At 57.9% G+C, this 26,513-nt stretch overlaps 1 protein-coding gene across 1 annotated transcript; it reads left to right on the top strand.

Annotated features, from left to right (window-relative positions):
* Nucleotides 1-12,792: 12,792 nt before the first annotated feature.
* On the top strand, nucleotides 12,793-23,313 carry KCTD17 (potassium channel tetramerization domain containing 17). The gene is given in 10 exon segments (XM_036108714.2): nucleotides 12,793-13,000; nucleotides 14,149-14,257; nucleotides 16,556-16,647; nucleotides 17,537-17,632; nucleotides 19,264-19,389; nucleotides 20,723-20,819; nucleotides 21,435-21,449; nucleotides 21,452-21,504; nucleotides 21,506-21,525; nucleotides 22,435-23,313. Coding segments are annotated over 10 exon segments (861 nt in total). The 5' UTR covers nucleotides 12,793-12,817; the 3' UTR covers nucleotides 22,505-23,313.
* The last annotated feature ends 3,200 nt before the right edge of the window (nucleotides 23,314-26,513 follow it).

Below are 26,513 nucleotides of genomic sequence, written 5' to 3' on the forward strand. Positions count from 1 at the left end.
CTGGGAGGCTGCCTGGTGTTCCTAAGGAGCTGGTGGTTCCAGCATGCCCAGCAAAGGGAGCTCCGTGGAGCCTGAGGGTCTTGGGGATCCCGTCCCTGCCTTCTGAGCAGGGCAGGAGCCCCAGAGCCCTTCCATTCCTGCGACCAGAGTGCCCCCAGCAAGCTGTCCTCTACCCCGTAATGCTGGGGGTCTCGCTTCTGGCTTCCAGTCTATTTAAGATGAATCTTGCTATGGTATGTCTAGAGTGCGACCCAAAGACCCACCCAGGTCAATGCACACCAGTGCATCTCATGTCAAGACAGTCTACCGGCCTAAACTGGTAGGAGGCTGTACCACATGAGGAGGCCTGTCCCAGCCCAGCCAGGATGTTCAAGAGAGGGGTTAAGTTCAGCCAGATTGGACTTCAGCCACTCTGGGATCCCATACTTGGAGACTAGCCTCTGGAGCTACCAGGGGGCAGGGGGATCCAGGGGGTTTGATCCTTTCTACTCACGGAACACCTCTGTCCCCAGGCTTCCCGAGGGTAGAGGCTCTGTCCTCCTCCTTCTGTATTTGTCCTTTGTGCAGAGATGGACATGGTGTCTGAGAAAGCCCCAGATGGCCCCTGCCTGAAGTTGGGTCACACCTCCCCATCTCCAAGCCCCCAAGGCACCCCTCAGTAGCAAAGAGGCAACTTCGGTTGGGACTGGGGAGAACCCTAGAAGAACAAAACCAGACTGGACAGTGACTTACCCAAGGGCACACGATGGATTTACCACAGAGCTGGACCAGACCCAGGTTTCCTGACTGAATTTACTCTTCTTTGTACCTGCGACCCCCATCACATGTCCTCTGACGCTGAGTCACCTCCCAAGTCCATGACCGTGAGGGAGCCAGCCGACAGGACAGAATCCTGGTTTTCTGAGTGAGAGCTCTAAAGTAAGTCCCAACCTCCCTGAGTCTGTTTCCTCACCTGTAAAATGGGAAGAATGAGGGATTTCAGACAAAGATTTAGCCAAGAGCTCATTGCAGAGTCCCATTGTTAAAAAAGATTTTATTTATTTATTTTAGAGAGACAGCGTGCACAAGTGGGGGGAGGGAGAGCGACAAGCAGACTCTGCGCTGAGCTCGGAGCCCGACACATGGATCGATCTCTGGACCCTGAGATCATGACCTGGGCTGAGATCAAAGAGTCGGATGCTTAACCGACTGAGCCACCCAGGTGCCCCTGCAGAGTCCCATTTTTCTAGCTCAGGGTTTTTTTGGGCGGGATCATTCTTTGTTGCCGAGGCCGTCCTGTGCATTGTGGGATGTTTAGCAGCATTTCTGGCCTCTACTCACTAGATGCCAGGAGCAACCAACCAGTTGTGACAACCAGAACCATCCCCAGGCATGACCAAATATCCCCTGGGTGGCAAAAATCACTCTCTGTTGAGAACCACCACTCTAGGAGCAAATAACAACAGTCAGGGACAGTGTAGACAGGGATCCCAGTGTGCAGGTGATCCTTGTGTCCCCATCACAAGCCCCTTCCCCTGGAGGCTACATTTAGCAGCTCAGAAGGCTCCTTCCTTTGATGCTCAGATAAGCCTCATTTTCTCTCCCAGAAGCGTCCCTGCCTCTTCAGGGAGAGGGGTTTGTCTGCAAATGCGTGTGCGTTGTGATCTGGCTCCTGTCTCAGCTCCCCCGAACAAGGCTGCCTGACCTTGGACACTGCTGAGCCTCTCTGAGCCTCAATTTCTTCATCTTTAAAATGGGAGAAATCACATTTCCCTTGAGCATTACGGGGATTACATGAAAGAATCCACTGAAACTGTTGAGCTTGGTGCCAGGCACAGAGTAAATATCAAGTGTTCCTGTTATTTTTTTTAAAGGACTGTTACTTATTCAGCATGTTGAGTGCCTCCTGTACTTCCGGCGTTGGGGGTGAGGGGACAGCAAATACCAGAATTGTGTGCCTGCCCTCGAAAAGCTTCCCAGCCAGGGAGTGAAACTGGCCAGTGCTATCATATTTCCAGAAAGAAGGGAGGACCGACCATGAAGTGGCAACAGACTCATTGTACAAGTGAAAAAACAAGCTCAGAGAGGTTGCGTGGTTTGCCTGAGGGCAAACAGCTAGTTTGAGAGACAGCAGCTTGCCCGACTGGAGTTAGAAATCGCAGCGTGGAAGCCCCTCCAGTGGGTCTTGCCTTGGTGGTTTTCCAGATTTTCAGGATCAAGGGGGGAATGGAGGGTCGCTCGGGGTTTGGAAACACAAGTGACAAGCTCAGAGAAGATGGCCGAGTGTCTCCAAGCTCCACGAGGAGGAGACACTCTGAGCTATGGGATTTAAACAAGGGGTTTGGCTAGGCTCTCTTCCCCCACCCCGGTCCTCCTCCCAGCCAGGAGCCCAGGTGGATCGGAGCTGAGGCTTTTCCTCCTGGGAAGGTCCCAGATGGGTCTAGACAGGTTCAGAGAATGGCCCAGAAGCAGGAGAACGGAAATTGGGCCTGCCTTCCTAGGATTCCCAGAGCTGCTGTTTAACTTTGAGGAGTTGACTGGGTTCCGCCCTGCCTCTTGCAAGTCTGAACTCCCAGAATGATTAACCACTCGGTGCGGAGTCCCGGCATCTGCCAGGGCCCGACCTACCCACCCTGTGTGTTCCAGGCAGGAGCTTGCCACACTGGACAACAAGGATGATGAAATTTTTGTCCACTTGGCAAATATTTGCTGAGCACCCCTCTGTGTCGGGGACAGCCGGACAATTCCAACCTTGTCGAACCAGCTGCACGGGAATGTGAGCTCACTCCTTGGATCGTTGCCACGAGGGTTCATGGCCCGAAGCCCCCGCCCCACACACAGTGGACTGAATCATGAATCAATGTACTGATTTGGTCCTGGTGCTTGGAATCAGTTCTGCACGAGGCCCCGGAAGGTCTGCCTTCCAGATCCTTCTGGGCAGGGTCTCGGTCGTCTAGTCTGAGAAAGGGGAGCAAATTCTAGGGGTGATGTCAGGTAAGGTCAAGTTCAAAACAATATAAGGTGTCACTCCTACTGGAATAACCCAGCTATATAAGCACAATGGAGCTTTATTTCTGAATTTATGAGGGAATGAGTCATTCAGGAAGAGATGGAATTTTTAGGTTACCAAAGCGTTCTAATTTTAAGCACCGAAAGTTTCAACATATATTACCTGTTGGGGGTGGAACGTGGTAATACTGAGGGCACCCGAGCACCCAGGGGCTTTGTTTTACCCTTGCATTGCTGTGATCCCTTCTGGGGCTGTCTGCCCCTAAGCTAAATGGCCCCAGCCACTGTGACTTCCCAGGTCCTTGCGAGTCTGGATTATTCTTGCTGCCCGTCCTTCCTGGTGACTGTCATGTTCTTCAGAGCCTCTGCCTGCTTCTAGGTGGGCCCACGCCCTCCGGATAATGAATAAGCCCTTCCAGTGGCTTAACCCACTTTGTTGAACCCGTCACTCTCCAATCTGGCCCACCAGCAGCTTGTCCACTGCCTGCTGGGGCCCTAACCCTGCCCCTCTGTCCGTGTTCCCCGTCTCAGTACGCACGGCCACCACCAAGGGGTCACCAGTGCCCAGACCTGGCAGTGAGTCTCCAGATTCTACCTCCCGCACCCACAGCCAGTCAGCACCCAGGCCTGGGGAGCTCCACCCCTATTCCCACTGCCTTGGACCTCTTACCACCCCACACTCAAGATACAAAGATGCAGCCTGTCCCAGCCGCGAAATCCAGCACACACTTTCAAAACAGGTCTTGTACCAGGATCTGGGGGCCTGGAGGCTAAAGACAGACCCTGAGAGGGGGAATTGACCTAGCGGGGAGGGGAGGACAGACAGACCACGACAGGTGTAGTGAGGAGTATCTGAGAGGTGCAACACAGAACGGGAGAGTGTGGAGTAGGTGTTCTGGGGCTGAGAGGCACCTTTGCTTGGGGCCCCTTTATGGATTCCCTGGACCATGCCTCCACACTTCTTGTAGAGAAGTAGTAGTGATCGGGGCTCAAAGCACAGCCCCCTGGAGGCACCCAGACCCCCTGCTTCCTGGCTGTGAGTGTGGCAGTTACCTCAGATACCTCATCTGGGACGTGGGGCTAATCCGGTAGCCACCTCATAGGATCAGACTCCTGGTTGAGCAGGGAGCCTGATGCCGGGCTCAATCCCAGGACCCCGGGATCACGACCTGAGCCAAAGGCAGACGCTTAACCGCCACACATTATTACTATTACTAACATTCTGTCCTACCCTTCGCTCCTGCCTCCCTGTGATTGCCTGAACACCCATGAGGGTACCTACCTTATTCATGGTTCTCTTCCTGGCCCCCGCACAGTGACTCACGACTCACGTAGACAGGTCCTAATGCATGCTTGACCTATACAATACATAAATACCCTGGTAGGGCTGACAGAGACCATAATAATCCCTCCTATTTCTCCAGCACTTTCCTTGCCAGGGAAGATGCTGAATGTTTTTGTGTTCATTTAATCCGACAACCCTGAGAAATAGTGTTCTTCTCCCCCATTTTGCAGGTAAGGAAGGTTGAGCTTAGAGAGGTTGCAGGAAGGTGAGGGCTAGGATTGCAATCCTGGAGGGAATGAGTATAGGCCCTCATCATTAGCCGGAGGCATGTGCCCAGCTGCAGAATGTGGGGCCCAGAACAAGGCAGAGGGGCCTGCGGGAGTTCCCAAGCCAGCCGGGTGTCAGGGAAGCTTCCGGGGGGCTGGTGCTCGGGAAGTTATGACCCCAGCGAGGCTGGCTGTGTCCACGCTTCCTTCTTGCCTTCTTCCCCTGCCAGGCTCCACCCCCTCCCACAGCCTTTCCCCATTTCCAAAAGGCTTGAAAATCAGTTACAAGCCCATTGAGAGAGCGAAGTCAAATAAGAGCACATGGGGCCTGAGTGGGAGCCCAAGGACTTCTTTCTCAAGTGAAAGGCATGGGCTCTGGTGCTTGTGTAGCCCCCCCGGAGTGAGCAATGAAAAGGGAGAGCCTCACCCAAGGATGGGGATGGTTTTGATGCTGCCCAGTTGACTTTTCCTAATTTGAAAGCAAGAAAACAGCTAGATAATGAATTTTGTTCACCTGGGTTTACTTCTTTCCCTAGGGTTCCAGGAAGCACCCCTTTCTCTCCTCCCCCAAGGGGTTGGGGGGCAAAGGGGCAGGTAAATGCTCCCTCCCACCTGTGGAGAGCGGCTTAGGGTAGGAATTCAGTACCAGACCCACGCTTGCTCTTCTGACAGGCCGGGCTACAAAGGGACTGCCCGTGGCTGCACAGGATTCTGGGAGAGGTAAGGGGCGTGACGTGAGAGGCAGGGACAGGCAGAAGCAGCTAGAGACTGCCGTGGGCCAGGCAAGAGCTCCCAACCAAGAGCTGCTCTGGGCACCTCCGAGAGCAGAGCTGGAGACGTCCCCTGGGGAGATACGGGGCCTCTGGCTTACCCACCCTCACACTACCCACTGGCTCCTCGCTCCCCTGGCCCCGAGCAATTTCTGGCTGACTGATACTCATGTCCAGCCTCTGCTATCTTGACTTGGCCCTTGGCCTGACTCACTGTGGTATCTGCTCCCACAGCTCCCATCTGACAACAGAATGTTACTAAGAAATGTAGAAGAAACAATGGACATAGGGAGAAAAATCACAATTTGGCAATTGTCATAGTAATAGGTATAGCAAGAATCATCAATGAATATTAAAATAAATGATGAGATGAAGCGTTTGCTGGAAAGCAGGATATTAATATAGTCTCCATGTATCTCCACATAAGATACTGATGAGTTCGAAGTGCAAGACAGGAACTGTACAGATCAGCGACTTAACTGACACCATTTCACAAGTGACCAGTTGACCTTACCAGCGACGGGATGAACTGACATGTCCCTCCTCATCGGAGGCATGAGGACATGGCTCTGCTTCTGGGGGTTCCTGCCCAAAATGCACACAATGAATGTAATCATGAGGAGGTATCAGACAAACCCAAACCGAGGGCATTCTACAAAATAAACAGTCTATTCTTCTCAAAAATGGGAGCCAAAGAAAGACCAAAGACCTGTTCCAGATCAGAAGAGTAAAGAGCCATGACAACGGAATGCGATATTTTCTGGATGGATCCTAAAGGACTTTTCCCCTTCTTTTGCTGTAAAGGACATTAGCAGGACAAATGGAGATTTGAAGAAATCTGTAGATTAGTTAATTGTATTGTACTGATGCTCCTTTCCTGACATTGGTAATTGCCCCATGGTTATTTAAAAGAATGTCCTGATGTGTGGATCACACGGAAGAGTTCAAGAGCAAAAGGTCATTAACTCTGTGATTTGCTGCTCTCAGAGAATGGAAGAGCCAATGGAGTAAAATGTGAGTGTTTGGTGAATCTGAGCAGAGGCTCCACCAGAATTTTTGGTATTATTTTTGCAAATTTTCTCCAAGTCTGAAATTGCTTCAACATAAAATGCTATTTTTTAAACGCAGGCTTTTCTGATCCAGTTTCAGCCAGAGCTGCTAACTGCACCCACATTCTAAAACAAGGTGCTAGACCATCTAAAGCAGTTCTTTCAACCAGGTGGTTAAGAACTAGTTTTAGAAACCTCAGGAGATGGGCCCTCCTGCCTACACCAGGGAGAGATGCCAGCAGGAGCATTTAGAAGGCAGAGGGGGGCTCTCTCTATAGGGAGCTGTTGGGGTGCTCTACTTCTCCCGCCCCATGGGGGGAGGTGCATGGCGGGGGCCTCCATTCCTGGAAGGCTGAGTAAGCCGGGCTTCAGGGAGCCCATCTGCAGGGCTTGGCCTGGGTATCCTGGATTCCAGGGGTGCTCAGAGGCTGGGTGGGACCCAAGCCTGGGAAAGCTTGCAGGAGGGATGCCAACCTGGCTCGCCGCTTGATGGTGGAATCAGACGTGCAGGGTGAACCCTGTCTGCGCGGAGCCTTGGCTTCCGGGGGGACCAGCCGAGGAAGAGTGGTGACTTGGAGCTGGGGCAGAAGGGGAGTGGGCAGTGGGACCCAGTGGAGGTGGTCCTTGAGTAGGGTGTCCCAGGCAACCAATCAGAGGAGGCCCTGTCCAGGAAGGAAATTACAGTGGGAGGCATCCCTAGCAATGGGGCCTCCAAAGAACCCTCAAATCAATCCTCCAGGGAAAAACCTAGCCAGCTTGAATGGTAGCTCTGGCCAGAGCAAAAGCACACCCGAGGACATGGGCGCCAGGCAAGGAAAATTTTCCCTTTCTTTTCCCATCCCGTTCCACACCAGCCATGGAGGAGCTGAGAAGAGGAGGGTGGAGGAGCAGGAGAATCTGGGGGCACACAGAACACCCCCAGGGGACCCCCACTGTAAAATGGCAATTACCATCGCATCTCCCTGTTGGTTGGGACTAAAAGCGATAATCTGTGAAAGTGCTTGGCGTGGAGCTGGGCCCATGAAGTGCTCATAAATGTCCCCGGGGCAGCAGGAGCAAGGGTCCGAGAGCCCAGGGGGATGGGCAATAGATGTCTGGTTCTGTGTGATTCCTGATTCGAGCTGTGGAAGGACATCAGCCGGAGCCAGAGGGGCGTTTGCAGGGCAGAGTGAGGTCCCTGCAGGAGGCAGATAAGACTGAGCCGATTGTCAGGGCCTCAGTTCCCCGGAGAGCTGAAAGAGAACCAGCGCATGCAGACGGGCCCCGTGGGCTAGCTGGGCGGGGTGGGGGTGTGGGGGTGCTCTCCAACGACCCGAGCGGGCTGGCGCGCCCCCTGGCGGCGAGGCTGAACCGCCTGCTCCTCCCGCCGGCTCGGGACCCCCTGGCTGAAGAGGGCTGAGCACCTGGCTGAGCACCCGGGCCCGGGGCAGCGTCACCGCCAGCCCCAGCGACACTTTCATGCCAACTGGAGAAAAGGCGCGCCTTCCTCCAGACCTTCGACTTGCCCTTTTGCGGTGCGAATGGCGCCCCCTGGGGCCCACAGAAATTATGGGCTCTTCCAGGAGCAGGGGTGCGCCTCCTTCATTTCTGAAACTCTAAAGCCCAGCGCTTGGGGCAGGCTTGGTGAATGTTGACAATCGGAGGAACTTCTAGGTAAAAGCATCGAGACATATTTGTTCTTTTATAAATATTCAAGCCTGCGGGCCAGTTATGCAGACTCCCCGAGCCCCGCCTATAAAATGGGCACAATAATACTGACCTAGGCTGGAATGATACTTCTAGCACCAGTATGGCACGTCGGAAGTGGTCAATGCTAATGGCTAACATGTACTGCATGTAATAGCGCTAAGAAGTATGAATAACATTATGATGTAAGTATTGCAAATGGTGGAAAGTGGGGGTTGAAGAGGTTATGTGACTGGCCAGGTGTCTCCCAGCCAGGGAACCATGGAGTCCATCCCCTGGACCACTGGCCTCTGAAAGCCTGTCTGAATATTTCCGGCTGCTCAGGACACACTCTTTCTGACTGAATATGCCTATTTCTCGCCTCAGGTGACCCAAAAAGGTGACTCAGAACCAACAACCCCCGTTCCGAGATAGGAGGCAGAACTGAGGGCCAAGGCAGCGACTGGATTGGATTGGATGTAAACACAACAACAGAGTCGAGGCTAATCAGAATGTTCTGACATCTGAATGTGGGAAGAGGCGGACTGAGCCCCAGACCCCAGCAGGGCCGAGTGACATCTTAGTCACGGAGATGACAGCAGATGTGAAGCAAGTCACTCAGGTAGGGGGGGATGCTGCTAACACGAGAAGGTTCAAAACAGGCTGCGGCGATGAGCTCAGGTGAGGACTTTGGGATATATTTTATGTTCCTTCAGCTCCATCGGGTGGCAGAGGGACTCCTGGGTCACTGTGTGTCCAGGGGTTTAGCCTGAGGAAATGATAGCTGTTGTGCTCTGGAGGCTGGGTCCTTGGGGATGGGTCTGAGGGGGTGCCTGTCCCTCCAACCCCGGCATGGAGGACTTGGTTCATCCCTGGGCAATGGGAATGGACCTGAAGGTCCATTAAGGTGCCTTGCCTCAGGCCCCAATCTCAGGTCCAACCAACAGTAGACAGGGAGGCAGGACTGGTTCCAGCAGAGCCAACGTTCACTGAAGCTTTGCTCAGGCAGTTCGCTGAGTGCTCTTCATATGCCTTCCCCTGTTAGCTCATGGAGTCCTCACAACTGCATGAGCTCCCTACTATTATTATCCTCAGTGACGTGCAGAGAGGTTAGGTGACTTTGCCAAGGTCACCCGGCTAGCAAGCCGTAAAGCCTGGGCTGGCATCCTTGTCTGGGAGCCTGTGCCCCCGAATCACCCCTCCTCCTGTCTGACTTGCTTTCAAAAGCCCAAGTCAGAGCCCTATTAAGAAGCACCTGTGATTGAGTTCTAGTTTCAAAGCACTGTGGTCCGAAAATATGCAGCGAATGATCCCAATCTTTTGGTACCGGTTGAGACTTCATTTGTGACCTAGGATGTGATCTATTCTGGAGAATGTTCCATGGGCACTAGAGAAGAATGTGTATTCTGTTGCTTTGGGATGGAATGTTCTGAATATATCTGTGAAGTCCTTTTGGTCCAGTGTGTCATTTAAAGCCTTTATTTCCTTGTTGATCTTTTGCTTAGATGATCGGTCCATTTCAGTGTGTGGGGGGGGTGTTAAAGTACCCCACTATTATTGTATTGTTGTCAATGTGTTTCTTTGATTTTGTTATTAATTGGCTTATATAATTGGCTGCTCCCATTTTAGGGGCATAGATATTTACAATTGTTAGATCTTTTTGTTGAATAGACCCTTTAAGTATGATATAGTGTCCTTCCTCATCTCTTATTATAATCTTTGGTTTAAAATCTAATTTGTCTGATATAAGGATTGCCACCCCAGCTTTCTTTTGATGTCCATTATTATGGTAAATTGTTTTCCACCCCCTCACTTTCAATCTGGAGGTGTCTTTGGGTCTAAAATGAGTCTCTTGCAGACAACATATCGATGGGTCTTGTTTTTTTTATCCAATCTGATAGCCTGTGTCTTTTGATTGGGGCATTTGGCCCATTTACATTCAGGGTAACTATTGAAAGATATGAATTTAGTGCCATTGTATTACCTGTAAGGTGACTGTTACTGTATATTGTCTGTGTTCCTTTCTGGTCTATGTTGCTTTTAGGCTCTCTCTTTGCTTAGAGGACCCCTCTCAATATTTCTTGTAGGGCTGGTTTCGTGTTTGCAAATTCTTTTAGTTTTTGTTTGTCCTGGAAACTGATATGAGGAATTCTTAATCTCAGGAAACAAACTGAGGGTTGCTGGAGTGGTGGGAGGTGGGAGGGATGGGGTGGCTGGGTGATAGACATTGGGGAGGGTATGTGCTATGGTGAGCACTGTGAAATGTGTAAGACTGATGAATCACAGACCTGTACCTCTGAAACAAATAATACATTATATGTTAAAAAAAAAAAAAAAAGAAGATAGTAGGAAGGGAAAAATGAAGGGGGGAAATCGGAGGGGGAGATGAACCATGAGAGACTATGGACTCTGAGAAACAAACTGAGGGTTCTAGACGGGAGGGGGTGGGGGGATGGGTTAGCCTGGTGATGGGTATTAAAGAGGGCACGTATTGAATGGAGCACTGGGTGTTATATGCAAACAATGAATCATGGAACACTACATCAAAAACTAATGATATAATGTATGGTGATTAACATAACATAATAAAATAAAATTAAAAAAAAAAAGCATTTGAACACTGCTCTTCCCAGAAGGGGACAACAGGGGGCAGTGTAACAAGCAAGCATTTGAAGTCGGGCTCCCCTTCCCAAGTAACCATCATCCTGAGAAACTGTCTCGGAGATGTTTGGTTTTGTCCTCTAAATGGGGAACACATGCAAAAAATCATGAAGAGTGCCAGTCCGTAATCAGAAACAGGACTGTAGTTCTCCTGAGCATCACACCTGGAGAGACAACTGTTGCTTCCCCCACAGTCACTGCAAACCCAGCTTGGCCCCAAACTGACCTCCTCATCCCCCTGCTCACTCCCCAGATCTGCCTCTCCTCCTATACTGCGTCTCCTGTTTCATAGAACCTCCTACTTCTTCTGCCTCCTCCCTCCTTCCCACAGCCCCTTGAACCTGATTCTTTTACTTCCACTTCCTAAGTATCCACTGAATCCACCCTCTTCCGTCTTGGCCTGTTGACACTGCCTTGGTTTGGGCTTCCCCCTATCCTGACCCAGATGGCCTCCTAACTGGTCTCTCAGTGCTTCAGACCATCCTCCCCGCAGCCCCCGGAGTGGTCCAAGGGGCCAATCTGACCACATCACTCCCTGCCTACAACCTTTAAGTGGATAAAGAAATATTTCCTGCTCTAGCTTTGTTTTAGCTAACAATGGTTGAGGGCTCACACTACGTTCTGCTGCTGATCTTTCAAGGCCAGTCCATATCCCACTTCATTCATCCACCCATCCATCCATCCATCCGTCCACCCATCCAATATACTGAAAGCCAGGGACTATGCCAGGTGTTTAACAGACATTATTTAATGTAATCTTCACAACAACGCGCTGGGGGAGCTACTATTATAATTCCCATTTTGCAAAAGAAAAAAACCGAGGCTCAGAGAGGAAGTTGCTCAAGAACATATTGGTGAGTTCTCAGGAGTAACATTCTAGCAGCTGTGACCTATTCCCTGCCAAGGGGGAGGGCTTTGTGGAGAAGGCAGAGCCTTGGGTCGTAACTGAACTTTCAGCACACGGCCAGGCTGCCTAGTGTGGGGAACCTGGGGTGGAGGGGGGCACCGGGATCACTGAGGGGAGCCTCGGACCCCTCCCCCTTAATCCAGGACCGGGACAGAAACATCAAGGAGAGAAAGTGAAGGAGGACAGCTTCCCTTTCAGCCCCCGTCCCTACCTGGTTCCAGATGACATGAGGAGCTGCCCCTCTTCCCCCACCCTGCAGTATCCACGATGTCAGTGCCAACTCCAAGTTATCTGGCTTAGAAGGGGACCCACAGAACCAGCCCCTCCTCCCCCTCCCGCATTACAGATGGGAAAAGTGAGACCTCGCCCAATACCTCAGCCTACAAAAGCCAGGATGAAAACCCAGTCCTCCCGACTTTGACCCAGTGCCCTGTCCGCCCTTCCTCCCTAGACATCTTTCCCAGGGAGCACCGACAGCCCATGGCAGGGGAGCAGGAAAGGGGACTTGGTGGTCACCTGGAACCCACCTGGGTTCTTGCCGGCCGGCCACTCCCCAGCTGTGTGAGTCAGGGAGGTCATTTCACATCTGTGTCCTCATCTGGACAATATGGGTATAGTGATACCAAGCTCACAGGGCTGATGAGACCTTCAGTGACTGAGACAGACATGCAAAGCATCTGGAATATAGTGGGTGGTCAGTCAACCTCAAGCCCAGCTATGTTGTCCTCAAAGAACTTAGGGTGGCCAGGAACCCAGCCCGCCCACCACCCACAGACACAAAGGGCAGTATGAAAGCATCTTGGAAAACAGATACAGGTAAATGCTACGGAAACCTGGGAGCAGTAGTTTCTACCCATTAACAGCTGTTTGATAACCCAGACCCGACAAAGAGAAAACGGTAATGTGAACACGCAGGAGCCAGGAGTGCCGGTTTGGAGTAGCGCTCACTGTTGTCCCAGTGACCTCGAACCTGACCTTCCCCAAACACCGTGACTTGGCCAAAGGGCTTCTTCTAGAGGCCGGGTCTGCGGGCCGCCCACGAAGCGCGCAGTGGGTCGGGCTGGGAGGGCGGCTCGCGAGCCCGGGGGACCCCCCCCTCCACCCCGCCACCCAGGCCGCCCCGCCCCGGGGCGCGGACTACAGCTCCCGGCATGCCCGACGCGCGGTACCTGCCCGCCCCCAGCCGCCGCGCCCGGAGGATGCAGACGCCGGGGCGAGCCGGGAGGATGGAGGCCGGGGAGGCAGCGCCGCCGGCGGGGATGGGCGGCCGCGCGCCGGGCGGCTGGGGCAAGTGGGTGCGGCTCAACGTGGGGGGCACGGTGTTCCTGACCACCCGGCAGACGCTGTGCCGGGAGCAGAAGTCCTTCCTCAGCCGCCTGTGCCAGGGGGAAGAGCTGCAGTCGGACCGGGTGAGGCCCGCGCGGTGGGCGGCCGTCGGGGGCGGGGATCCTCTGCCCGCCGGAATCGGGGCTGGCCTGGCCGGGAACCCGGCTGGTTTTCTTTCCCAAGCGCCGGAGGCAGGAAGAACTGGCAGAGGAAGGGAGGAGGAAGTGGATGGGAGAGTGAGGGATGTGCCCATTGCCGTGGCAACGGGACAACGCCAGGCCGCGGCCATTTGGAGCCTTCTGAGCACTGTCCTGGCCTCCCACCCCGGGAGGCTGGGGGATCGGGACTCTCCCTCTCCTTTAGGGCCTTCCCTCCTTCCCAAACGGGACTCCCACACTGGGGAAGGGAGTTGCTGAGGCTGCTTCCTCCGCCCTTTGGGGTGTGGGTGGCCTAGGAGTGCAGGGAGCTGGGTGGAGAAGTCCTGGGGTGCCTTCTGAGCTGGGCTTCATCAGGGAGGAGCCCTGGCCTGTCTGGCACCATTTCTGGGCTCCCGACCCGGCTCTGCTGCAAACTGCCTGCATGACCTTGGGTCGGACCCCTCCCTGCTCCAGGCTCAGCCTCCTGTCTGTAACCAGAGGAGGCTGGTCTGGAGGTGACCTCTAGGGCCCCCTCTCCCTCATTCCCTGACCCTCTGGTGCTGTGACCTTGGGCAAGTCCCCTCACCCCTTGATGTCTCCGTTTTCCCCCTGTAGAGTTGTACGGATGCCCGCCCTGCCTCCCTGAAGGCCGTGCCTGTCCAATGAGGTAGCGCCTCCTTTGGAAACTTGTAAACATCTGACATCCCCAGAATGACTGGGGATCTGATGGAGATAGTGTAGGGTGGCTTCAGGGGAACAGCCTCTAAGAGGGACAATCACTGAACCTTCCTCTGGGTCGGGTGCCCCTCAGAATCCACTGGATGCTCACAATGACACCTAGTTACGGGAGAGCGGAGTTCGGCTCAGAGAGGCCAAGTCACTGGCCCAAGGTCACACGGTGAGGAAAAGTCAGAGGCAGGATTTGAACCTAGGTGTTTCTGACCCCAAAGCCTTTCTGCCCCAGCATGCCCCTTTGTTGCAGGGAAGAGCAGACTCTGCGTTCACTCCCTCCCTCCAATCCATACTGGGCCTTAAGTCGGGGGTGGGGGGAAACTTCACTCTCCTCTCATGGCCTGTTCCCCTCATCTCCATAGGATGAGACTGGGGCCTACCTCATTGACCGTGACCCCACCTACTTTGGGCCCATCCTGAACTTTCTCCGGCATGGCAAGCTGGTGCTGGACAAGGACATGGCTGAGGAGGGTGAGTTGGGCCGGGGGGCTGGCTGGGACCTGCCTCCTAGCCCTGCCCTCTGCAGTCTGCCAGAGCCTTCCATCGGAGGTCCAAAGTCATTTCTCCCAGTTGGGGTGTGGGGGGACATTTAACTTCCCTGTTGCCTGCCTCCTCATCCCTGAAAAGGCTGAATCTCAAGGCTTCTGCCTGGACTGAGCCTCGGGGCTCTGCCGAGCTGACCAGCCTGAGCTTTTGCTGAGTGCCAACAGAGAGGTAGAAGATAGAGGGAGCCAGTGAGGCCGGCCGCCTCTGTTGGGGGCAGGGATGCCTTTTCTCCTGACCTCCTGGGAAGCCAGGTGTGAACGGGGCGGAGATGGGCATGGGAGGAGGAGGTCTGGCTCTCTCTCTGTGGGTGATCCAGTATCTCAGATGCCTGGTGAGGTCTGGCAGTCAGCAGGTGGGTGGAGCAGGTGACTCTTCCCCAAATCCAGCGGCCTCTGTCGCCCAGCTGGTTGCGGGTGGAGGTGGGGGAGGGGAGCCTGCTCCCCAGCAGGGGTCTGGTTCCCCTGGGGCCTGGGCAGCTGAGGCCCATAGATGCCCATTTCTGGCCCCAGCAGATAGGTGCGGAAGCCATGCCTGAGAGAATATCCTCTTGGCAAAGCCTCAGCCAGGAGCAGGGACTATAGTCAGGGCCAAGTCAACTCTTCCTTGGGACCCAGGGCGTGGCTCTGGGTCAGCTGACCCAGCCAGGCCAGCTTGGACATGGCACTTCTCCTTTCTCCACTTGTGTGTAGAAATTAGGGGTGGTGAGAACATGTTCTGGGACAACAGGTGTCCTGAGGCCCAGTGCTTGTACCCCGTGGGCATCTAGCACAGCCCATCCTTCCTCACTCGGGGCCCACGGTCTCCCTTCCTGACCCGCTTGGGACGTGGTCATCTCGAGGCCAAGTAGCTCCCCAGTGGGCTAGGGCTTCACCCTCAGAACGCACTGTGGGCACCAGCCCTGCCGCTTTCGGGCGGCTCCTCGGAGCACAGATAGCCAGGGCCCGCGGGGAGGGGAGGGGAGCACTCCAGCTGAGTCCCAGCTGATGTCTGTCTCAGGTGCTGGGTTTCTCCCAGTTCTGCCCCTCCCAGCACCTCAGACGGGGCCGGGGCCCCCACCGAAGGGGCCGGAGGACCTGGGAAGAGATTCACTGGCTGTGTGACACCAAGAAAGTCACTTACGCCTCTGTGCCTCCAGGCCCCCATCTATGAAATGGGGTGACAATAGCACCCGCCTTCCCAAGCTGCTGTGAGGGTAAAAGGAACTAACACAGGTCTGTCACTTAGCGCAGCACCCGGCACTGAGGACCCGTGATGCCACGTTAGCCAGCTGTCTGTCATCTGCAGGGCTCACGAGGTGAACTCAGGCAGCAACACTCAGCGGCCGCCTCCTCTGTGTGGGCACCTGGGACAGCAGGGTCGATCAGACATGGGCCCTGTCCTCAGGAAGCCCAGAGACCTGTCAAGGAAAGGACCAGAGGGGTCCCTGCCCTGTACGGACTTAGGGGAATCGAAAGGTGTGGGGCCACTCGCTTTCACTGGCAAGGTGACTCACTTAGTCTCCGAGACTCTCAGTTCCCTCAGCTGTGTAGGGACAATAATGCCTGCTTCCCCATGTCCCCGGGGCTCATGATGAGCACGGGAGGGGCTTTGCACACTGTGGGGTGGGGGAGAGGCAGGGCACAAAGACGATGCATTTATAATGGGCTCTGAAGTCAGAGGAGCTTGAATTTGGATCCCAGCTCTGCCACTTACTGGCCGTGTCGCCTTAGACAGCTGCTTCTCTTTCCAGCCCTCAGTTTCCCCAGTTCAGTGGAGGCAGTGAAGGTGCCTACTTCTAGTGCTAAGAATGAACTGCAGGAGAGAACATAAAATGCTTAGCCCAGTACCCGCACTGAGCATGTGCTTCAGAAACGGGAGCATGTGCTAGGGGGCCGCCAAGGTCCTTCTCGTGGTGGCGTTCTAGGCTCCAGTCCCAGCAAGCCTCTGCCTCTTGCCAGCCCTAGAGCAGCCCCCGGATGAGGGCCCTGGCAGGTGTCCCTAGGTCACCAGGCTCAGCACAGCAGGGATGCAGGGCCGGTTGGGGTGCAGCATCTCACCCCTTCCACAGAGAGTGTGGGACCCAAGGAAGGAAACGTCCCCTCCTGCTTGAGCCCTGAACTCAGAGATGCTCATCACTGCCCATGACTGGAGTGGGAGTGGGTGTGGAGCCAGAGGGGACAAGCGGAGAACAGGAGAGGGCACGGGGGCCACCGAGTGACCCGGGGGCTGCCCCATCCGTGCCAGGTGTCCTCGAGGAAGCCGAGTTCTACAACATTGGCCCGCTGATCCGCATCATCAAAGACCGGATGGAGGAGAAGGACTACCCGGTCACACAGGTCAGGAGCGGCAAACCAGCAGGGCAGTGGGAGTGGAGGCCGGGGGAGGCGGGAGGAGGCATGAGAGAGGTGGGGAGGCCAAGCTAGCCTGTAAAGGGAGGGTGTGGTCCAGCTCCCGGGCTGCCCAGCGAAAGCCCCAGACTGGGAGAAGCACGCTGCGTTCTGTCCCTGATGCGGCTCTGTTCACGGTGTGACCTTGGGCCCATTACGCTGCTCCTCTGGACCTTGATTTCCCCTTGTGGAATATAGAGGTGCTGAGACCTGCACTCTTCCCTTCCTCACAAGCAAAATGGGGTCCGTGTGGAGGGACGGGGGCCCTGTGGGGGCCATGCAGGATGAGTAAATGATCCATTCTCTGGGGTCAGGTAGGCCCCTGGTGGGCAGGGCACGAGCTGCTGGGGTTCATATTTCTGAGCTTGGGCCCTGGGCCCTGGGCCCAGTCTGTAGGAGGAGGCGGAGGGATTCTCTGGCCACCCTGGGGGAGACATGGGTGCGGGCGGGCGGGCAGGTGGTGAGGCACCATCTCTCCCAGCCCCAGGAGATGGAAGTGGGGAGGCTCCATGTCGTCCTTCCTGCCCCCTTGTATCGCCCGTGTTCCGGCGCTGCCACATTTAAGCTAGGTGGCCGTGGGCAAGTAAGACCCCCTCGGAGCCTCGGTGAAAATCCCATGAGTCCTAGGGTTTGTGGAAGGATTAAGTGATCCTGCAGGTCGGGTGCCTGGCACGTAGGAGGTACTCAGGACGTGGCTGCCACCTTCCCTGGCCGCCCCCGCCCCTCCTCCTCTCCTTCTCGGGGCATGTGGTGTGGGTGGGGAGAGAAGGAGCCGGGGGGATGACAGGTGCGTCTGCCCCTCCCGTGGGTGTCCTCCACGTCGCCTCTCCGCCTGCAGGTCCCCCCCAAGCACGTGTACCGCGTGCTGCAGTGCCAGGAGGAGGAGCTCACGCAGATGGTCTCCACCATGTCCGACGGCTGGCGCTTCGAGCAGGTGCGCAGGGGCCCTGGGGCCACACTGGAAACCCCTGAGCTTCCGGGCAAGGCGGGCCCTTCCCTTCTGCGGCCCCAGGCTTGGGTTCCCCGCCCCAGCCCCCCAGCCGTCTCGCCGACCCAGGTTTCAGAAGGGCCACACGGGGCCACAGGGCGGCTCTAGGCATCCTCTCTGGGGGGGGGGGTCTACACAGCAGTACGAGCGAGTCTCTGGCCCCCAAACGACAGCTCGGGGGCAAGGAGACCAGAGCCACATGAGCGAGCGGACTCCACCTCGGGTCAGCACCTCCTGTGACAAGTGCACAGGTGCAGCTCCCAGGGTCCCCGCATGCGACAGGCCACGTCACGGCCTCGCCACGTCTGGGAAGCCCAAGCAATGGCTTCCCACGAGGATTCGTAGTGACCGATCGTCCCCCGGTCCACGTGCAGTTCACGTAGCAGGAGACACTTATCACAAGTGGTGTTGCCCTTGCCACGCAGCTCAGGGCGCACCTCTCAGGTTTCCAGAGGAACCGAGCCAGCAAGTTCACCCAAGGGCAAATGTGTCCTGAGTGAAGGAAAAGGGTTCGGCTAGCCCTTTCTCTGCACCCCCCCGTAGCTCCTTGCCTGTGGAGGTTGAAGAAGGGAGAAGGCCGGGTCTCCCCAGGGTGGAGGAACAGGCCCCGTCCGGGAGCCAGAGGCCTGGATCCACCACTTACGTGCCACGTGACCTTGAGCTAGTTGAATCTCCTCTCTGGGCCTCAGTTTCCTAATCTGTGATGTGGGCCAATAGTGCTCCCTTCGCAGGACTGTCGTGAAGATGGGAAGGGCCACTGATAAAGTCCCTAGGCGAGGGTAGGACTTCAGACACTGGAGCCAGCCAGCATCATGCAGACTATCAGTCTGGAAGTCTGCAAGACTCCAGAGAGGACTCAGGATCCTGGGTTCTAATCCCTGTTCCACCACCTCTTCAAGCCCTGTCTGCCAGAGGGGCTGATGGTTTTCACTTCCTGTCCGGTGAGGGTTCCTGGGGGCTGAATGTCATGCACAGGGCCTTGTGGTTGTGGTTAAGCACAGGGACCCCAGAACGAAGGTGGTGCTGCTCTTGAGAGCCTACGGGAGTCTTTGGCAATTGCATGGGCTCCCAGAGGCTGGGCTGACAGCTCAGGGGCCGCTGCTTATCGGCCCTCTGGCCTAAGGAATGGACAACGTGTTCTACCTCTGCTTCCAAGAACGAACAGAATATTCTTTGGGGCCCCATCATGCCAACCCTACCCTACAACTTGGTTCTGGGGCTGCTTCAGCTACATCTGGGATGAAGGGGGACAACCTGCCCATCATTGGCCTCCACCTGCTTTTAGAAAATGGCCTCTAGGTCTGGGGCTGGGGTGAGGTGGGGAGCAGCAAAGATAAGGCAGCCTTTTTCCAAGGAACCCCCCGCCCCGGGCTTGGCTGGACCTGGAAGCAGACCTGACGCCTAGGTGGGGGATCGGGAGCAGACTCTGACTTCCTATGGAAACTCGGGGCTGGGCCTGAACGGGAACAGCAAGATCAGGACATAAGTTGGTATCTTGACCAGGGCTGATGTCAGTCCCCCTTCCCTGCTGGCCGCCTTCAACCCAGCCTGTCATCTTTCTGCCCATGCTCCGCCAGCTGGTGAACATGAGCTCCTCCTACAGCTATGGAAGCGAGGACCAGGCAGAGTTCCTGTGCGTGGTGTCCAAGGAGCTCTATAGCTCCCCGCACGGGCTGAGCTCGGAGTCCAGCCGCAAAACCAAGGTGAGCCCCCAACCTCAGCTTCCCTCCCCCTACCCCCCCGCCTCCCTCCCCCTCCCTGCCCTCCACCTAGCCATCCCTGCTTCTTCCTCCCTCCTGCCGCAGACGCATAACCACCCAGTCACAGCCAGTGCCATCCATCCCATGCCACCCATGGTCCCATCTGCTCACGCCGGCTACCCAGGCCCAGGCTGGGGGGGGGGGGGGGGGGAGAAGTGAAATGGGATCATCCCTAGGGCACAGCAGGAAGGGACCTAGATGCCGTTTGAAAGGGGCTCTTGAAACCAGGGGTGTGGGCACCTTGGACAAGCCTCAGCCCTCTTGGCCCCCCCGTCATATTCTCTGAGAACTGAGGGTAGACCACGTCGTCTCCGTGGTGCCATCAGGCTTAGAACTTCTGGGATCCAAATGGCCAGTGTATTTCCCAGAGGCCAGTAAATGTCCCCAGCCTGGTCTGGGCCAGGGCAGAGAAGCCAAATCTGTTAATCCTGCCCCTTTCCCGGGCCCCTTCCTCAGGTGCTCTGCAGGAGGGGGGTCAGGAACCCCATGGGGCCCAGCCATGTGTTTCTGGCCCTGGCCTTTGAGGCAGCAACAGCCGGGCCGTGGGGAGGGGGCTGAGCAGAGGTCCTGCCACCCTGAACCCAGAGCCAGTCAGAGGCCTCGAGGGCCTTTGGGCGGGCCGATGGGGCAGGGCAGCAAGCCAGGCGGGGAGGAAGGGAGACCGTTCCTCCTCAGGGCCTGTCCCTGTGTGTTGGAGACTTATGGCCCCTGGCTTCCTGTCTGTCTGTCTGCCTCCCCGTCCTGTGACTTCCCCTGCCCGCCCCACCCCCATCAGGGCCATCCCCTATCAGTGGCTGGCACCGCCTTGCAAGGGTGCCGAGACTGAGCCCACTGCTCCTGCCTCTCTGGGAGCCGGTGGAGGGCATCCCAGATGTGGGTGGTGTCTGCCCTGGGCCTTCCCTGGCCTCATTTCTACTCTGGGTCCTCCTAAAGTGAGGCCTTCCCAGGTGCCCCTCGAGGCGACCCTGGCCCCACACCCACCCGCCCCTCTTCCGCCCCTCCCCTGAGGGCCTTGCTCGGTGTGATAGCAGCCAGACTGATCCCGGAGGCCCCAGCAGGGCCCCGTTCTCGGCCCTTCCTCCAGGCCCTTCCCAGGCTCCCAGGGGCCTGCACAAGAGGCCCCGGCTTCTCCCGCCTCCGGGGCCCCGCCCTCCCTTCGTCTTGCCCGCCCGCCCTGAGGTGGGGGGCCCCGGGGGCGGGGGCACAGCCGCCAGCAGGCCCTGGCCCCTTGCTAGCTGTCCACTCTTTCTTCCCTGGGTGCGCCGCCGGTCCACAGAGCGCCGAGCAGCAGCTGGAGGAGGAGCGGCGGCAGGAGGAGCAGGTGCAGGTGCAGGTGGAGCAGGTGCAGGTGGAGGCAGATGCACAGGAGAAAGGTGCAGCCACCCCCCGAGGGGAATGATTGCTAATCCAAGCCGGAGCCTCCCGCCCGCTGCCCCGCTGGAGCCAGCTGCACAACCCCGGGGGCCGGGGCCTGCGGGGGGAGGCCGGGCCGCCAGGGCTCTCGCTCCGCCGCGCGCCGGCCGCCTCACCTGCATAACCCTTCCTTCTCTCACTTCTCTTTGCAGCCCTGTCATCTCAGGAGCCCGCTAACCTTTTCTCCCTCCCACCACCGCCTCCTCCTCCTCCGCTTCCCGCCGGAGGCCCTGCCTCATCTCCACCCACCTCTTCTTCCTCCTGGATCTCATCTGCACCCTGCCTCTTCCCTCTCTGCCCCTGCCCGGGTTTCCTCTCCGCCTGCTCGCACCTCCCTCCCGGGGCCGCCCCGGGCCCGGCCTCCCGCGCCCTCCCCCCGGGCGCCCCGGCCCCGCCTCCCCGAGCACCCCGGCCTGGGCGGGGGGGGCCCGGCCGCCGGCGCCGCCTCTCCTCCGGGCCCGCCTGCCCCGCCGCCGCCGCCGCCGCCGCCGCCGCCGCCGGGCTCCGCTGAGGGGCCGGGCCGCCCCGCCCACAGCCTCCCCTGCTCGCCTCCTCCTCACCTCTCCTCCTTGCAGGTTCCCGTGCGCACCCCTCAGAGCCGAGGCCGCGCTGGCCGTGAGGGCTCCTCCTCGGCCCCTCGCCCGCCCCCCAGAGCCGCCATCCCTGGTTTGTAGCCTTGGCGGAGCTGGAGGGAGGGCGGAAGCCAGGAGGGGGCGCGTCTCCTGTTCCTGGACCTGAGCCTGGCAGCTCGGCCGACTTTCTCCCCTCACCTGTTTTTGGCCTTGGGTGCGAGGCTCTGAGAGGAGAGGAAAGTCGGGGGGGGCCGGCCTCGTTCCCAGCCGTCCGTCAGCACCAGAGCTCCAGAGCCGGGCTGGGAAGGAGGGAGGGGAAACCCGGCATCACAGCCTCCCCGCCAAGGGGGTTCCCTGACTCTTGGGGGCAGTAGGGGGCGGGGAAGGACGGCCAGCCTTGGATTCCCTTGGCCTACAAGGAATCAGCCAGAGCTGGCTAAGGATCGGGGTGTCACAGAAAAAAGTCCTGGCCAGCTGCCCCCAAGCCCCTACTCAATCTTGTCTGCCTGCTGTGTGACCTTGGGCAAGTCACTGTCCCTGTCTAGGCCATAGTTGCCCCTGAAATGGGGACAGACAGCTGCTGTCTGTGACCTTTTGCCTGAGACAGCAGGGACCTGGCCTTGACAGCCCCCTGGCCAGAGTCGTGGTGACTCTGGCCTCCGAGGCAGCCACCACCCAACCCAGGGTGGGGCATGGGGTTCCCGGATGGGCGAGCCGGGTCCCCTTCCTGCTCCCCCTCCTCGGCTCTGAATTCACCTTCTCTGGGCCTCAGCCCCCCACCCTCTTCTCAGAAGGGAGCCTGTGACTCACCTACCTCTTTCTCTCTCCCTCTCTTCCCTGCCCCTCCCTCCATTTCAATCTCCTCTCTGCCCTCCCCTGGCCTTGCCTCACCCCTCCTCACTGGCCCCACCCCTCCTCACTGGCCCCACCCTCTCTTCCCCCTCCTGGTGTTCTGACCACCCTCCCACCCGTCCCCCTCCCCCTTCCCCCTCTTATTTTCTAGCTGTTACAAGCCAGAGGCACCCGGATGTGAGGCCCCAGATCACCTCCAGGGACTTGGGGTTCCGAACTGAAATCCTTTATTTTTGTACCTCGGGGTGGGCCCCCGGCTCCAGGCAGAGGAAGCACCCTCCCCCCTGCCACTTCTGTCTACACCTGTGGGGCTTTGATTTCCCCCCGCCTCTGGGGACCTCTCAAGGCCCGAGGTGGGCCCTGGGACCCCTGGGCAGAGCCGCCTGTGTGTGGCCCAAGTGTGGCGCTGTCCAGCTGTGTTTCCCACACCCCCATGGTCCCTCCCCCAGGTCCCCCAGCTGCATGAACGATACCCTCCCCCCTGACCCAGTCACATCTCCTCCCTGAGCCTTAGTCTCCTCGTCTGTCAAATGGGCTCACTCTCCCCGCCGCCACCACCTACCTCACAGGGTTGTTGTGAGGTTACAAAGAGGAGCAAGGTCCCAGAAAGCCCTGGGGAAGTGTACAAAGCACCAGACTGGAGGGTGGCCCTCCCTTCACCCTTCCCTCAGAGGGGGAGGACCTGCTCAGCCCCAGATGGAGATTCAGGTATTGATGGGGCGAAGGGTGTGGGGGTTGGCCTTGTGGGGAGAAGAGGGAGGGTGACCCAGCCTTCACCTTGGCTCCTCCCACCCGTCCGCACTGCTGGCTGCAGAGGGCCCTGGCCAGGAGGGGCCAGGCGGGGGCAGGCGGGGGCTCAGCAGGGGCAAGGGGCCATTCAGGAACTAGTGATAAGGGCAAGGGGGACACTCCTCCTTTGCCCAGGGGAGAGTCTGGGGGTAGCAGGGGCTGAGCAGGAGCCCCCTCCTGCATTTAGGATCCCCCGGGCTGTGTCCAACCCCGCCATGTAATAAAGCCTGAAGAAACAGCCGCTGGGCTGCCTTCCTCTCTTCCTCTGGGCCACTTTCAGGGACGGGGCTGAACTCAAGGTGGGGTCAATGACTCATAGGTAGTGGGGCTTTTTCCAAAAGCCCGGGGACCCTGCCCTGTGGTCACTCGCCCGTGTATTGGGGGAAGGAGGTCCTGGCTCCATCCTCTGCCCTAAGGGCACCAACTCTGCCTTGCTGGGAGAACTTTGGCAGGTGGCTGCCCTCTCTGGGCCTCAGTTAACTCATCTGTGAAGTGAAGGGTTGGACCAGGTGTCTTCCAAGGCCCAGCCCCTGGAGCCATGCAGGTCTCTTCCTGCCTCTGGGCAGCCCTAGGCTAGCTGGGGGATGCTGAGGGGGTAGGGGGCTCCCGGAATCAGGACAGCAGGGCCCCCCCACTTCCCGGCCTCACCCCACCATTCCCGTGGCCCTTTGCTCCAGCCTCTGCTGCACCCTAAACCCACCCTGGGCCACACCTTCTGCTTCCTGTGACTTTTCGTGGTCCACTCCACCCCTCCCTGTCGCTGCCGCCCTTCTGCCCCGAGTCCCAGGAAATAGAAACACCGGGGCTCCCGCTCCACCTTCTCTCTGAGCCCGCTGGACCCTGGGCTTCAGCAGGGCCTCCCACCCCACCCTGCCTGGCCAGTCCCGTTACCTACCTTGTCCGGCTAAGTGCCTACCATACTCCCCTGCCCCCACATCTTAGCGCTGCTAGGGACACCCCGGCAAAGCAGGGGTCCCTTAGGCAGAGCCCCTCCCCTGGGCCAGGTGAGGCTCCCGTGCTCCACTCAAGCCTGGCGGGCCCTCGCCACTCCCCTTGAGACATTCGGCTCGCTGGACTGACCTCACATTCTGTGTCCAACTTTGTAAAAAGTCACCGGGAGGCTTGTTAAAAAAACAGATTGTCCACCCCTACCCACCCCCCCAATTCTGACTAAGACTGGGTTAGGGCCCGCGAATTTGCATTTTAGCGAAGTGCCCAGCACTGCATCTGCAGGCCTCTGTGAGAAGCCAGCGAGGCTACGGGGTGGAATACTGTAACATCCTGCCCCCACCCAGAGCCTCCCCCCACCCCTGCCAGTGTCTGCTTGGTCTGCTCCGTCTCCTCCATCTCCCCCCTCCATGTCCCCCCGCAGGCGGGCCCAGCAGATAAGCCATCTCATGCACCAGGCCCTTGGACTGGATGTGCACGCCAGAGCCCTGCCTTTGAAATCCCCCCCCCATATCCTGAGGCTCCCCTTCCTTCTCCCAACTAGGCTTCAAGGAAGACTTGTCTGCACTCGACTCCCCACTTCCTTACCTCCCCCGCCGCACCCAGAGGGCACCAGCGGCCCTCCCTGACCGCTCCCACTTGGTTGCTAGGGTTCCACCCCCCAGCTCCCCTCTGGCTCTGCCCACACCCCTCAGCCTCCCTTGTGGGCCCCCATCTGTGGTGTCTATCTCCCCGCCTCTTCAGTCTTCCCACTCACCTTCTGCAGAGGGGCTCTGGAATCCCTCCTCCAGACCTCAAGCCCCGCCTACCTCCTGCACACCTCCCTCCCAGAGGCATCCAAGCTCTGGCACCTCCTCAGAGCCTTTCCCTCCCCAGGTGCCCCAGGCCAGGCAACAGGTCCTCCACTGGCCCGGTGGATCAGGACGGACCCCTGGGAGTGGTCCTGGGTGACTCCTCCCACACCCAACCCCCAGCCGCTAAGGCACCTGGAGGACACTGAGGGTCCTTCAAGTGCATCCCCGCTGCCCGGCTCATTAGATCCCCTTCCTCTCCCTCCTGGAGTTGAGCAGCGGCCTCCTCACGGCCTCCCTGCTTCCCACTCCCTCTGCACTCGTGCCTCCACGCCGGGGCCCCTGATCCTTCTAAAGTGCGAATCCACTCGTGTCGCTCCCCTGCTCTAGAGCCGCCTTCTGTGGCTCCCCAGAGCACCCAGCGTCAAGTCCTTAACTCCAAATTCTTTGTCATCTGATCTCAGTTTGCTCCTCTCTCAACCTCTGTGTAACTCAGAACAGCTCACCAATATGCCGTGTGCTTTTGGGACTTAAGCCTTTGCACATGCTGTTCCCCTCCCTGGAATGCCCTGCCCCACCTTGGCCACCTTTGGGCCGCAACTCAAGTCTCACCTCTTCCAGGCAGCCTTCCCTGACTTCCCGAGTTCCAGGCTACCCCAAAGCCCCTTCACACTGGATTGTCATCCCCACCCCTCCCGAGATCAGGAGCTGAGTTCTGTGCATCTCTGTGGCCCCAGCGCAGTGGTTGGCACGTAGCTGGAGACTGATGGCTTGCTGAATGAAGGATCCCAAGAAAGCAAAGGGAGTGTCACGCTGAGAAGGGGTGGACTGGGAACCAGGAGGCGGGGCTTCCACACCAGGCTTCACTATGAACCCGCTGGTGTGATCCTGAGGATGGCTCCGCCCCTCTGCCTCAGTTTCCTCCCAAGCTTGCAGACGGAGCCTATCACTCGACCCATCCTTCTGATCCAAGGGGGTCACCAAACCACCTCCTTCTTAGGGTTGCTCCTGGGACCTGAGCAACCGCCCTGGAGGTCACCCCTGCCCCCACTGACCCCACCTTGGCCTTCTAGACATTTGACCAAGAGGCTGAGCAGGAAGCAGAGTGTGCTCAGTCAAGAGTGTGGGGTTGATGCCCCGGGCCCCATTCAAACCCCACAGCAGGGCCTCAGATCAAACGGCTTTATTCCTCAGGGCAATGGAGCTCACTTCCAGGTGTGAGTGGGCAGTGGAGGCCCAGGGGACAGGTAGGGGTGGGGTGAGGACCCTAGACCTGGGGCTCCCCCCACCCTTTGGCTTACGGTGGCAGCTGGCCCACTTGGCTGTCTCCAGGGCTGTGGGGCCCCTCCTTGGGGGTGCCTCCCATCCCCACCCCTCAAGTTTACAGGCTGAATCTGCTCTCTGCATTGGCGGAGGGGAGCTCAGACACCCCTATTGGGACCCGGAAGCCCCATTATCACTGCTGAACCATTCCCCGCCCTCCCCCCCCCCCCCCAGGTCAGCAGCAGAAGAAGGAGAAGGAGGAGAGAGAATCAGGAGGCAACAGGGCTGGATGTGAACCCCTCCTGCTGGGCCTGCTGACCATCCAGGCTCTGGGGTGCAGGGGGAGTCCACCCCCAGCTGATGGATCTTCTCCTACTGTTGCCCTCCCTGGGGCAGATGTCAGGGAGCAGGTTGGGGGACAACGGGATGCTACCTCCTG

The sequence above is a fragment of the Halichoerus grypus genome, chromosome 6 (genome assembly GCF_964656455.1).
Source record: "Halichoerus grypus chromosome 6, mHalGry1.hap1.1, whole genome shotgun sequence".
Classification (NCBI taxonomy): Eukaryota; Metazoa; Chordata; class Mammalia; order Carnivora; family Phocidae; genus Halichoerus; species Halichoerus grypus.